Source organism: Pelodiscus sinensis, chromosome 5 (genome assembly GCF_052426305.1).
Source record: "Pelodiscus sinensis isolate ZL-2025 chromosome 5, ASM5242630v1, whole genome shotgun sequence".
Lineage (NCBI taxonomy): Eukaryota > Metazoa > Chordata > Testudines > Trionychidae > Pelodiscus > Pelodiscus sinensis.
This window is the reverse complement of record NC_143056.1, coordinates 15832015-15846127: the sequence shown is the minus strand read 5'-3', so window position 1 is coordinate 15846127 and position 14113 is coordinate 15832015. Positions and strand designations below refer to the sequence as shown.

At 44.3% G+C, this 14113-nt stretch overlaps 1 protein-coding gene across 5 annotated transcripts in view; it reads right to left on the bottom strand.

Moving 5' to 3' along the window:
- Positions 1-4421: 4421 nt before the first annotated feature.
- The window catches only part of PPP1R36 (protein phosphatase 1 regulatory subunit 36), a 31729-nt gene continuing 22037 nt past the window's right edge, over positions 4422-14113 (bottom strand). For all 5 annotated transcript variants that reach the window (XM_075926411.2, XM_075926412.2, XM_075926407.2 and 2 more), the window contains 4 exons: positions 7154-7196; positions 5437-5627; positions 5121-5315; positions 4422-4732 (listed from right to left, as the gene is read on the bottom strand). In XM_075926411.2, coding sequence (XP_075782526.1) covers positions 4495-4732; positions 5121-5315; positions 5437-5627; positions 7154-7196 — 667 coding nt within the window. In that variant the 3' untranslated portion in view covers positions 4422-4494. The remainder of the gene's footprint in view (positions 4733-5120; positions 5316-5436; positions 5628-7153; positions 7197-14113) is intronic.

The window sequence follows — 14113 nt, the reverse complement described above, 5'->3', positions numbered from 1 at the left end:
GGGCCCTGAGTCTGACAGACCCCAGGGACAATGGAAAGCAGCCAACACTCCAGCTTGGCCTGATTGACAGGTTGGACAGGCCAGTGAGGAAAGTGAAAGGCCAGGCCCCGACCTCCCTGTGAGCTGGGATTTTCTGGGTCTCTCTGAGCAAGGAGAGAGAGCTAAGACACAGCCCAAGGAATGCAAGCTGTGCTGAGGGGCAGTTTTGCAGCAACAGAGCCAGGCACACACAGTCCAAGGAACAAAAAACAGGACTATGTAGCACTTTAAAGACTAACAAGATGGTTTATTAGGTGATGAGCTTTCATGGGCCAGACCCACTTCCTCAGATCAAATTGTGGAAGAAAATAGGCATGACCATATATACCAAAGGGATACAATAAAAAAAAAACACATATAAAAAGGACAAATCAAATTTCAGAACAGAGGGGAGATGGTGGGGGGAGGTAAATGTCTGTGAGCTAATGATATTAGAGGTGATAATTGGGGAAGCTATCTTTGTAATGGGTAAGATAATTAGCATCTTTGATAAGACCCCAGCATAAAGTGTCAAATTTAAACATGAATGACAGTTCAGAGGTTTCTCTTTCAAGTCTGGTGTTAAAATGCCTTTGAAGCAGTATGCAGGTAATCAAGTCATTGAGACAATGCCCTTTCTGGTTGAAATGGCAAGAAACTGTTTTTTCTTTGTGATACTGTCGGATATCCGTTTTGTGTGTGATTCTTTGACGAAGCGTCTGAGACATTTGTCCAATGTACATAGCAGACGGACACTGTCTGCTCATGATGACAAATTATATTTCTGGATGAGCAGGAATATGTGTTCTTGATCTTATAACTAAATTGGTTAGGTCCAATAATGGTGTCAGCAGAATAAATATGTGGACAAAGCTGGCAACGGGGTTTGTTGCAAGGAAAAGTTCCAAGGTTGGTATTGGTGTGGTATGTCCTGTGTTTGTTGGTAAGAATCATCCTGAGGTTAAGTGGTTGTCTGTAGGAGACTATGGGTCTGTCTCCCAGAGCCTCTCGGAATATAGTATCCTGTTCTAGTATAGATTGTAGTTTAATTGATAATGTGTTGGACAGGTTTAAGTTGGGGGCTATAGGTGATGACAAGTGGTGTTCTATTGTTGGTTTTCTTGGGTCTGTCTTGAAGTAGATGGTTTCTGGGCATTCGTCTGGCTCTTTCAATTTTTTTTTTATTTCTCCAGGGCAGTGTCTAGACTGGCAAGTTTTCCCACAAAATCATCTGCTTTTGCGGAAAAACTTGCCAGCTGTCTACACTGGCTGCTTGAATTTCCGCAAAAGCACTGACTTCCTACTGTAAGAAATCAGTGCTTTTTGCGGAAATACTATGCTGCTCCCGTTCGGGCAAAAGACCCTTTTGCGCAAAAGGGCCAGTGTAGACAGCTGAGATTTGTTTTCCGCAAAAAAGCCCCGATCGCGAAAATGGCGATCGGGGCTTTTTTGCGGAAAAGCGCGTCTAGATTGGCCACGGACGCTTTTCCGCAAAGAGTGCTTTTGCGGAAAAGCGTCCGTGCCAATCTAGATGCTCTGTTCCGAAAATGCTTTTAACGGAAAACTTTTCCATTAAAAGCATTTGTGGAAAATCATGCCAGTCTAGGTGTAGCCCAGGTGGGTAATTGAAGTTTATAAATGCTTGGTAGAAATCCTGAAGTTTCTGGTCTCTGTCAGTGGGATTAGAGCAGATGCGGTTGTATCGAAGGGCTTGGCTATAGTATGGTGTGTTCTGGATGGGAGCTGGAGGCATGAAGGTAACTATATGAGTCAGTGGGTTTTCTGTAGAGAGTGGTGTCTAATTTACCATTGGTGATTTGTACTATGGTATCCAGGAAATGGATCTCTCGTGTAGAATGGTCCAGGCTGAGATTAATGGAGGGGTGTAGGTTGTTAAAATCTCTGTGGAATGTCTCCAGTGTTTCTTGGCCGTGGGTCCAGATCATAAAGCTGTCATTGATGTAACGTAAATAGAGAAGGGGTAAAAGGGGACGGGATCTGAGGAAACGTTGTTCTAAGCCAGCCATAAAGATGTTAGAGTACTGCTTATGCAGAAATATTATTTATTTATTTAAATAAATAAGAGCCAGGCACACACAGCCCAAGGAGTGCAGACCCTGTGTTGAGCAGCAGACTGGCAGTGATCAGAGAGCCAAAAAGGACAGAGAAGCAACACAAGGAGCTGGAGCCTGGCAAAGCAGCACAGCCTGCAGCTGGGACCAGCAAAGTGGGGGGAGAGGCTCTGAGTAGGGAGATACCATCAGCCAAGAGGTCCTGCAGGCCAGACTGGGAGAGGGGTCTGACCACCTAGAGCTTGAGGCGGTGTGGCCACTGCCAGAGCAAGTGTGTCCAGCCTGCAGCCCCCCTGCAGCATATCCAGGGCCTCTAAGGGGCCTATAAGGAAGAGACTGTGAACTGTCCTTACACTCTGCAGACTGCTGTTTGTGATGTCCCCGTACAACAGAGTGGGACTGTGTGTTCTCATTTAACATGTCTCATTTTTTTCTTATTCTTTTCTCTTTAATCAGTTGATGTTTAATAAATTGTATTTGCTTTGAACTTTATGAAATGATCACTGGGTCAAGAAAGCCTGCAGTGTGAAGAGAGCACCTCGGAGTGGGGACACCCTAACTCCTGCCTCAAGTGACTACAAAGTCGGGGATTAAGCCCCAGGAAACCTGGGCCCAGCCTTGTTGGGGTTTCGAGGACTTGCTATTCAGGAGAGTGGAGGGGGAGCCCTCAGGATCAGGAAGCCGTGGGGTAAAGGAAGTGGGAGCGGGGACTTAGATCCTTTCGCTGGTCCATTTCACCGGGGTGGTATAGAAGCCAGAAAAGTTCTCCACAATAGTAGGACCATTCCCCCGCTTACATAGGTAAACCCTTGTAATTTCTTATGACTAGGGATAAGATTTTGTCATGGTTATTATTAAAACCATGACTTTTGGTAGGATCAGTGAGATAAGCAACCTACTCCCAGTGCTGTTTTTCAGGCATAAGAACAGAAGAATTGCCATATTAGGTCAGACCAAAGGTCCATCTAGCACAGTATCCTGTCCTATGATAGTGACCAATGCCAGTGCCCGTGCCCCCGAGGGAATGAACAGAATAGATCATCATCAAGTGACCGTCCCCTGTCACCCATTCCCAGCTTCTGACAAACAGAGGCTAGGGACACCATTCCTACCCGTCCTACCTAAAAGCCACTGATGGACCTATCCTCCGTTAATCTATCCAGCTTCTTTTTAAACCCTGTTAAAGTCCTGGTGTTAAAGTCCTGGTCTACACAACAATCTCTAGCAGGGATTCCACAGGTTGACTGAGCTGTGTGAAGAAAAATTCTTTTGTTTTAAACCTGCTACCTATTCATTTCATTTGGTGACCTGTAGTTCTTGTGTTATGGCAACAATAAATTTTCCTTATTCACTTTCTCCATACCAGTCATGATTTTATAGACTTCTCATATTTCCCTTAGTCTCCTCTTTTCTAAGATGAAAAGTCCCAGTCTTTCTAATCTCTCCTCATATGGCAGTTGTTCCAAACCCTTAATCATTTAAGTTGCCCTTTTCCAAACTTTTCCCAATGCCAAGGTATCTTTTTTGAGACAAGGTGACCACATCTGCACATGGTTTTATCATGGATTTATATAGCAGCAATAAGATTTTCTCTATTATTCTCTATCCCTTTTTTAATGATTCTTAAGCATTAAGGTAATGTTTTACATACAGGATTTCACCATGGTTTTCTGCTAATGGTACTGGGCATGGAATACACACAGTTTTATAGGTCTATCCTTGTAATTTCTGATTACAATGGTTGGCCTATAAAACAGCGTCCTGCAGGCTAGCTCCTCCTCTGGAGTAAATCAGCATAACTGTTTGATTTCAGTGGAGCAACAGTGATTTACAACACCTGAAGATCTGCCCTATATTTTTAAATAGTGGGATTCATTGCTACTATAATTTTATCAACATTTGTCTTGCAGTAGTCTTCAGAGAGGCTGGTGTGCAAAGTCCAGTGAAACATTACAGGAATAAAAAATGAGTAAACACAATATACTAAACATGTCAGAGGAAATTCCTGTAAAGCCATCATTTTCAGGACTTTTAATCCTTCTAGAAATCTTCTTGCAATGGAAATCTTTAAGGAATAAATAATAATCCTACCTAGCTTTTACGGACATAGATTTCAAATGCTTTATAGAAGGGGGTGGTGTCAGTTTCATTACCCCCATTTTACAGATGGGGAAACTGAGGTAACAAATAGGACAGGGAAATAACTCATCCAAGGTCACCCAGCAAGTCAGTGGCTGAGCTGGGAATAGAACCTCAGTTTCCTAAATTGCAGTCCAGTGCCCTATTCACTAGGCTGTACTACCTATCACAAATCATTTCTGCTCTTACAAATGAAGCTTCAAAGTGGTTTATTTAACAGGTGCTAGAATTACCCCCAATCCCATGCTAGAGGGTACCACTTCTGTTAACCGTTCTCAGAGTAGACCCCCTCTGTAGTTGCTTTCGAGAGTACCACACTATGGTGACTGGTTCCAAGTTGGGTGCCTCTGCTGGATGATGAAGCCAGGTCAAATGAACTGGCTGAGAGACTGTTTCTCTTTGTTCTTTGTTGCTCCTCTTCCTCCTCCTCTTCCTCCATCACCCCAATAGGCATGAGAGTGTGGGGATTGAACTTGCTGCGAAGGGCTCCAATGATGCCAACCCTGTTTTAAAATGAGTCACGGTAACTGAAGCACCAGGGCTAAGGAAAACTAGGGAGAGGGGCAGGAGGCCGGCAATTTGCAGCTTGATATAGAAAACTGACAAGAACTTTACCTTTTGTTGGTCAGACCCTGGGTCAGGCTTTACCCTAAAGGAAAACTTCACTTCTGTACACAGAGGGACCATGCACCAGTTACGTCTCCAAATCCTGCTCTCCCACTATGCAGTAGGACTCCATTGGTCCTGCTGAGTCTGGCAAGCAACCTGGGCTCGAGGGCCCTTCGTTAATTATAATGGACACACCGCCCCCCTATCGAGGTGCAAGAGCTGCTTAAGTTTCAGCCATTCCTCGCAGAAATGCAGCCAACATCCATGGAAACAGCTCCTTACTTGGGTATAAGATCAACAGTTGAGTAGTCTGGCAGGTCGTCGTGGCTGCGGATTGGAAGGGTTCTGCCCCGATGCAGGTAATGGTTCTGGAAGAGATACTGAGCGTTGTCTTTGGGCAGGGGCAGTAGCGTACTGAGCACGGGTGAGCGCTGGCCAACCACACTCTTTATGGCTGGACGTCTGGCATAAATACTCCTTCAAACAAACAAACAAACAAACAAACAAACAAACAAACAAACAAACAATGCTTTAGCTTGATCCCAGTAGTGCAGTGTGAGCTCCCCGGTGTGCCAAGGTCATAAGCAAGGAGCAGTACCTGTGATAGGGAAAGATAACTTTCCTCTGATCGGCAGAGACATCTGTTTTCTGCATGCTGGAGCTCTTTTCCCTCAACGCAGGGTTAAATATGTCAGAGCGAAGAAGCCTGCCCACTTCTTCCTGAATCTCTTGGAAGTTCTTCCGTCTGAACACCACCCATGCCACGTATGTGCAGAAGTTGTAGAAACACTAAACAGAAACAGAGACCAATCCTACCGAATGGTTGTGCTGCAGAGAAAGCCTCCGGGAGGCCCAAATTATTTGCTTGCATAACTCCATGGAAGTCAACAAGCATAGATCAGCATAGACTCTCTGACCCAATATTACAGCACATTCTGTACAGTAGAGACTTGTAGCACAGGAGAATGCTTCTTAACGTGACACTTCCCAGAACCAATAGCTTTCCCAGTAGAACTCCGTGCATTTAGAACCAATCGCCTACTGATCAATACTCTTGTGTTTCCATTGAGAACAGTAATGTCTCTCTTTGCTGAGTCACTGCAATGTCACAGGGATTAAGTGGAAAATTGGACATTATTTTTTTTAAAATTTACAGAGAAGACTGGAAATGAAATTACATCACAAGTACTTCAAAAAAATGAGACCACATCTCGTCCATGCTCAGCAACTTCAGTATTAAAAGACCAAAGCTTAGATGTTTACCTCATTAGCACTAGGTTAAATATGAGGGATATTTGGCACTGACTGAATAGGTCCCTATTAGATAGAATTTCTGCTACGAGCTGATCTATGCCAGAAACTTATAGCTACATGTCTTGTGTGTGAAATATCCACATCCGAGTGACAAAGCAACGCTCTCCTGACTCACGGTATACAGAATTATTCTGTCAACCTAGTAACAGCTTGGCAGGGAGGTGAATCAACTATGTTGTTGGGAGAGCCCCTTCTGTATGGGTAGGTAGGAAGCACTACAGCTCTGCAGTTGTGCCACTGAATCTGTCAGGTATGGACAAGCCCTAAGTAAGCACATCACAATCCACTGGAGTCCAAAATATTGTATTGGTTTCAAATGCTGTCTATGACTCTGGTGAAGTATGGTATCTGGAATTTAACTGTCTAAATCTGTTCATGGAGCTACTCCTGCACAGACATCTGGAAACATTACTATGAATGATGGGAAACATTACTGACGTCTTTAATACTATTAAGTTTCTGAATCAGACAATGTGCGGCTCTGTTGTGATCTTTGGATTTAACCTGAATGGAGGCTTCAAATTAAACTCTGGTTGCTTGCTGATTTTTTCTTTCCTTGCATGCAAACTGGTTTGTTATTGTAGGGTTGCTCATGAAAACTTTGAGCTACTTTGTTTTATTTTCTTCAGGTGTGGACAGTGAGGAACAACATGGAGGACTTCACATTTTGAGTAAAAGAGCACACAAAGTGATCTAAAACACAGGTAAATACTGGGAGCTGACCCACTTTCTCAGTGCCTTGTCTCAGCAGGAACAATTCAGAGGAATTGTTAGTGACAATGCAAACAACTCACTGCTCTCTCCACCACTAGTGATCTGAGCCTAGTGCATCAGCAGAAACCATACTTATTTACTCCATTGACTTCAACAGAGCTAAGTCGACTTATGCTAGCTCGTGATCTGGCCCAATATCTTGAACCATTTCTGGTGCATCCTCATTTCACCTTATTCTAGGATTAGCAAAAAAGCTCAGCATCTGTCCCTGAATGCCTCTTTCTTACCTCAAAGAACTCTCGGTCCTTCTGTGTTGATGATGTTTTTCTCCTAAGACAATAAACAATAACACAGTTAATCACAGGAGTTATGCTTTCAAGTCTCTGAAAGAAAATGCACAACACTATGTGGCTTAAGTAATTAAATTGGCCAGAGACCAAATGTCATGGGCCCGATAGTTTGAGGTGCTGAGCACCTGAGGGGCCCATTGAGTTCAGACAGAGTTTTGGGTTTTGTGCTTATTAAAATCAGACCCTGTGTGGATGGGATGTACTCAGCATTGGTCTAACTGTATACCCACTGAAGCAAATGGGAAAACACTGACTTCAATGGGGGCACGGGATGGGAACGAGCTGAGAGACGATACATGAGAAGTGGAAGGGAAGGGATGTCGGTGACTCAGAGAGGAAATGTAAAAATCTCTCAGAATAGCCACAAAGCTGAGGGAGAACGGTCTCTGTTGAAATAACAGTGACATGCCTCATGAATAGCTTGCTCTGGAAGTATCTCAGTCAGATTCACACTTGTGCTACATATTTGGGCCACGGAAGCGGCTAACCTCTGACATGGACATTCCTGTAGATCTGGAAGCAGAATCCCCACCCTCTGAGGAGCCATTCAGTCATTTGGCAAGAAAGCAGACTGTGGTCCCAAGGAATGGGGAGCAATTTCCAACCTAAACCAAGCCCTACAGATTTCTGCAGGATCTGGGTAGATCTTAAGGGACGTGCAAGAGGCTCTGTACCTCCATGTCAGCTTTCAGGGCCAAGTGTCCCACATGACCACAGCTTCCCCAGGTGTCCCTGCATCCAGGCACCTCAATACTGAAGGGACAACAAATGTAACATGTTCTAGACTGCATCAATTGTTCTCTGGTGTTTTTACCTGCCAGGGGGAAGATGTGCATAACCTCCCAGCCTCACTCCATTCTTCTGCCCACTTTTCCCAAACCTGCCAACTCCCCAGCTGCAGATCCCAAACCTCACATGCTACACAGTATCCATAAAAGCAAGAGGAGATGGTGGCACAGACACAAATGAGTCCCTTCAGAATGGGAAGGGTCGGAGCCCCTGAGCTAAACAGTGGCCAAGCAACATGGCACATTGTCATTGCAGAAGTCTAAATTCACTTCAACATATCTGATTACTCATCAGAACCTGCAATTCTAGGCCCCCAATTACAGGAAGGATGTGGATGCACTGGAGAGGGCAACCAAAATGATTAGGGGGCTGGAGCATATGACCTCTGAGGAGAGGCTGAAGAAGTTGGGTCTATTTAGTCTGCAGAAGAGAAGAGTGAGGAGGGATTTGATAGCAGCCTTCAACTTCCTGAAGGGAGGTTCCAAAGAGGCTGGAGAAAGGCTGTTCACAGTAGTGATGGATGGCAGAACAAGGAGCAATGATCTCAAGTTGCGGTGGGAGAGGTTGGATATTAGGAAAAAACTATTTCACTAGGAGGGTGGTCAAGCAGCGGAATGGGTTACCTAGAGAAGTAGTGGAGTCTCCATCCCTAGAGGTGTTTAAGTCTCAGCTTGACAAAGCCCTGGCTGGGTTGATTTAAGTGGGATTGGTCCTGCCTTGGGCAGGGGGCTGGACTTTATGGCCTTCTGAGGTCTCTTCCAGCTCTATGGTTCTCTGATTCAATGCACTATCCACCATCAACTTTCCAATCATAAAATCTAACAGTGGATTAAGTAAAGTGACCCCTTAAGAACTGATTTCACCTTTTAGCACAATATAGCTTGTGCAGTCCCTTAATGAAAAAATCCTCCAACTGCTTTGTGCAAACCCAACCACTCTCAAGGAAAGTTTAATGGAAGATAGTGTTTCAGCTGGAGCTCAGCAGAGTCACGGTTTCCATTCCTCTCCCTTCCAAAGCTAACCATGTTGGGGCGGGTAGAATAGTAATAGAGATGTAGCCTAAAGTTCCTAAACCTGGTGTGAAACGGACAGCAGGTAGTTCTGGTGTTTGGTGCACCCTGTGGGAATATCTAGACTACATTGTTTTTTCAAAAAAAACTGCCCTTTTTTCGAAAAAACTTCACCTGCATCCACACTGCAATCGCATTCTTTCAAAATTAAGCCAAAAGAACGCAGGGGAGTTTTCAACATTGGTAAACCTCAAATTACAAGGAAGAACGCCTTTTTCAAAAGAGCGCTTTTGAAAAAAGGCATGTGTGGACGCAAAACAGAAACATTTTTTGAAAGAAGAGGCGATAGATAGAAAAAAGCCATTCTGTGAATAGCAATCAGAGCTTCCTTTTGAGAACGCATCCATGCAGTCTGGATGCTCTCTTTCAAAAAAGCAGATTGCTTTTTCGATCCGGTTTTGAGGTGTGGACGCTCTCTTTCGAAAGAAGCTTGCAGTCTAGATGTACCCTTACTCATTAGCTAAGAAAACAACAGAGGGGGTAGAAAAATGTCAAACTTCAACAAGCTGAGGAAGGGGCATTGGAAGAAACATGAATGGCTAAATGGGTGCAATGCATCCCAAGCACTAGAAACGCAGTTAGAAGTTTGTAGAACTGCCATTGCATCTGCAGGAATGAATGCATTAGACATAGCGAAGGAGAGTGCAGCCAAACCCAGATGCTACATTAAGCAGAGGCACATGCGCTTATGAAAACACAATGTTCTTTAGCTTTTATAGGAGCCTGCATTGTGCATACGGGTGCAACTGAAAATAAATGCTTCATGTGCTATTTTAGCAGCTCTCTGATCCACAGCTATGAATTGTATAGACTGGGGACCACAAGGTCTGGGTGAGTCCTGCCTCAGATGCGGCCCAGCTTTAGCCATGTTTGTGTAAGTAACGTATGCAACTCTGAGAACACAACCTGGTTTTTTCCCCATTATGACAAAATGCCCAGAAGGAAATTGGAATTATTAAAAAAATTGCACAATTTGTCCCAACAGTTTCAGAGGAGAAAGCCAGACACACCTATTCCTTCCTCAGGGTTGGAGACATAAAAGAATCAAAGCTCAGACAAACAAATAAGTCTGCTGGGGAACTCCTCACAGCACAGTCTGCGATAACATCAAAATAGGACTCCTAAGCTGTACTTCACAAACATTTCAATCATTATTAAGTTGAATGTGGACACCATTTGAAGCCTCACGCTACTCTTCCTCCAGAATAGACTCCTTGGAGAAAACTTCAAAGGAGTAATAAATAACTTAACAACTAGGCATGGATAATTAGTACAGCTGGGTGGGAAATGCTTTTCCCATCCCGGGAAAAATGGGACAATTAAAAAGAAATCCTCTTTCCAAATCAGGACAAAAAGTCAAAATCTTAATAAAAAAAAAAAAAAGTCACAAACCAAAAATCTGAGAAGCAAGCATGTTTGGGGTCAATTGAAACATTTCATTTCAACATTTTTTGAAATGGTTTCATTTTGACCTTTTTTACATTTTAAATGTAATATAGTTAGCTTAGATTTCTCAAAGTAATATGGAACCAAAACAACATTTGTTTTCATTTAAAAAAAATGCTAAAGTGTACCATTTTAACAATTAAAAAAAAACTCCCTAGGTTTTTCTAACCAAGAAATTAATGACAAACCAACTGTGACGGCGCGATGGGGTTCCCCCGTCTCCTGCACCCCGAAATGGCACAAACAGACTGCACCAGCCGGTGGACTAGAGGAAGTTTATTGCCTCTCCAGGATACAGCACAGCATAGATGTAATCTGGTCACAGAGCTGGGCTAGGATGCCCCAGGCCCCCTTGAGATGGGGGAGACTGGGCCCCTAAACTCCAGCCCCTTCCCCTAGGCTCTCCTCCATGCTCTCAGACAGCCAGCAACCAACTAACTAACTTCCAGCCCTGCCCCCCAGCCAGGGCAGCATTCCACCTTCCTTTGTTCCTCTCCATGGGGGGTGTCTGGCCACTGGTTCAACAAGTTTGGCATTACGTTGGCCTAGTGAGGTTTTCCCTGCTGGGTCATGCTCCAGACAGCAGGGGTCACCACAGCTCAGCAAGTACCCCCACTACGTCACACCAACCCAGTCCCGTGAGCAGTTTAAAAAAAACAAAACAAAGAAAAACAAACTACAAAAAAAACCCACCCACAATATTTTCCAATGAAAACAGTGAATTGAAAAATGTTCAACCAGCTCTAATAATTAGTAAATGTTGATCAGTGTCACAAAACAGCATTTGTTTTAAACAGCCTATGAAATTAGCTATTTCAAGGTTAATCTAATTTGGGGAAGTTTAGATATATTACAGGTAAAACCTCTCTAATCCGGCACTCTGGTCCAGCAACATCCATGGCCCAGCAAGATTTTAGTTAGCTAGATGTCCACTTACCATGGGCGTGGCCAAGTTTCCTGTGGTTCTATAAAGTTTGTTTATAGACCCACCAGTCTTGGCGCTCAGTGTTCTGTATTAGTTAGCTCTAATTTACCCCAAATGTCTTCTAAGAGTCCAGTAAGCAGTGGAAATGTTGATAATGCTGCTAAACAGTATTGACCTCCCTTGGTCCAGCACTGCAGGGCTATGTCTACACTAGCGGCTTCTTGCGTGAGAAATATGCAAATGAGGCTAAGCCTGGAATATTGCCGAGCCTCGTTTGCATACATAACGAGCCGCCATTTTTAGCAGAAGAGGCTCTTGCACCAGAAGGAGCTGTCTACACTGCCCCTTCTTTCGCAAGAAAAACCCTCTTGCACAATGCCGTTATTCCTGAAAATAATCAGCGTAACAGCGTTGCGCAAGAGGGTTTTTCTTGTGCAAGAAGGGGCAGAGTACACAGTTTCTTCTGGCGCAAGAGCCTCTTCTGCAAAAATGGCGGCTTATTAGGTATGCAAATGAGGCTTGGAGATATTCCACATTTAGCCTCATTTGCATATTTCTGGCACAAGAAGCTGCAAATGTAGACATAGCACTTAGGTCCCAAGGATGCCGGACTAGAGAGGGTCAACCTGTATTTATATAATTACAAAACATGTTTTTTGTCTCACAGATGAATGGACGGATACAGTCAATTTATGATATGTAGGACTTTCAATTGACTTCAGTGGGAGCAGTAGGCCAATGCTGAGCACTTTTGAAAATTCCTCTCTTATATGGATAGGTATTTTCAAAAGCACTAAATATTGGCCCAAGTCTGCTTCACCTGAAGTCAACTGAAAAATCTCATATATACTTGATTGCCTCCGTCGTTCCACTGTGATACTTATCAGATAACCAGTTAACCCTTAAACTCTACCTATAACAGCTGATTATAGGTGTTTACATGGACACTGTGTTGACCTAATTTCATCAACTGCTACTCTACACTACTCAGGAAGGGGATGTTACTAAATTGGCTTTTACGTTAGCAGGAACATAAAAGGAACATTTAAATGAAGATGCTTGGACAGCTAGGTTGATGCAAGGCAACTTACATTGACCTAACCATGTAGTGTAGACCAGGCCCTAGACTCTAACCTCTTTGAGGAAGCAACTATGTCTCCCTCTATGTTTCTGCAGAGCCTGGCACAGTGGGACCACAGTCCTCTTCAGCTTTTTATTTATTTATTTTTTTAATATAACCTTCTCTATATATAGCTACAAACCTGCTCTTTTCCTTCTACAAGGAATGAGAAGGGAAAGAATTCTCCATAAGTAAGCCAGAACTATTGCTCCACTGATTTCTTGTCCAGGGAGTTTTATCCTAGCAAGGATAGTGAACAGATTAGCTCTGCAAAGCCAGTAGCTGTAGCTGGCCCAGAGAAGACATTGCGCAGGTTGAGTCTTGCACCTGCAGCTTCTGAAGCTGTATTACAGCCTGTGCTCCAACCAGGAAAATAAAATGCTGGCATGACCCTCCCTGTCCAGTCAGCAAGAAAATGAAAATAACCCCTAGGCACCACTCCCCCATTGTGATCAGCCCAGATATCCAGCAACTGGCCATGCAGTACTGCGTGTGCTGGTCACACAATTCTGTGGATCCAGGGCACACAAGGAGCACTTGCGCTGCACTCTACACTTCACGCTATAGAGCATATGATGAGTGAGATTACAACACGTGGGATTAGCAAAATAAGTTCTCCTTCTTGGCCTGCTCACATTGCCAGTAACCCTCTACTCTTCAGTAACAGGAAACCCCATTTCCCTCCAGCCCATCCAAGTGGAAAGACAAGACATGTACGCCCACGTACACACCATTCACCAACATGGCACAGAAAAGTTGTTTGGTGCAAAGGAGCCTGAGGCTTGGCAGCCATTGAGGGTGTATCTATCTATACAGCAGCTAGGAGTGAGCCTCCATGTCCTGGCAGACTGACTCACGCTAGCCGCATTCATGTCCATTTGCTAAAAATAGCAGTGTAGACGTAGCAGCAACTCCTGACATTGCACGGAGCCAGCAGGCCTGGAAGGCTGGCAGTGAGTTGCCCTCCTCTTAGCTCCAAGGGATAATACATCTTCATGCAGGAGTCTGAGCAAAGAAGGCAAAGTTTTGCAGCCTCAACACCCCGTGTCTCATTCTGTTTGATTATTTCCTTCTCATTCTCTCCTTCCATCTCCCAATTTCACCTTCATCTCTCTCCTCTTTTACTATTACTACCCTCTCCTCTTCTTCCAGGTCCCTCTCCCATTCCCCCTTTCATCTTCCTTTCCCCACTTTTCTATGGATCCCTGGTCTCCTCCAATACGCCCCTCTCTCCTTCCCCATCTCTCTCAGCCTCTGTACCTCTTTTTCATCCCTCTCTCCATCCCTCCCAGTCCTTGGTGTGTGTGTGTATGGGGGGGGGGGGGGTGTTCAGGCTAACCATGCTTTGGGCTAGCTCCAGTGCTGTATCTTCCGGCTGACAGGTACTGTACTGCTGCAGTGAATGAGTCAAGAGGTCTGAGCCCCACAGCCCTACACTTAGGTTATGTTTACACTGCCCCTCTCTTGCAGAAAGACATATACAAATGAGGCTAAGCGTGTAATAGCGTTGCGCCTCATTTGCATAATTAATGAGGTTCCATTTTTGC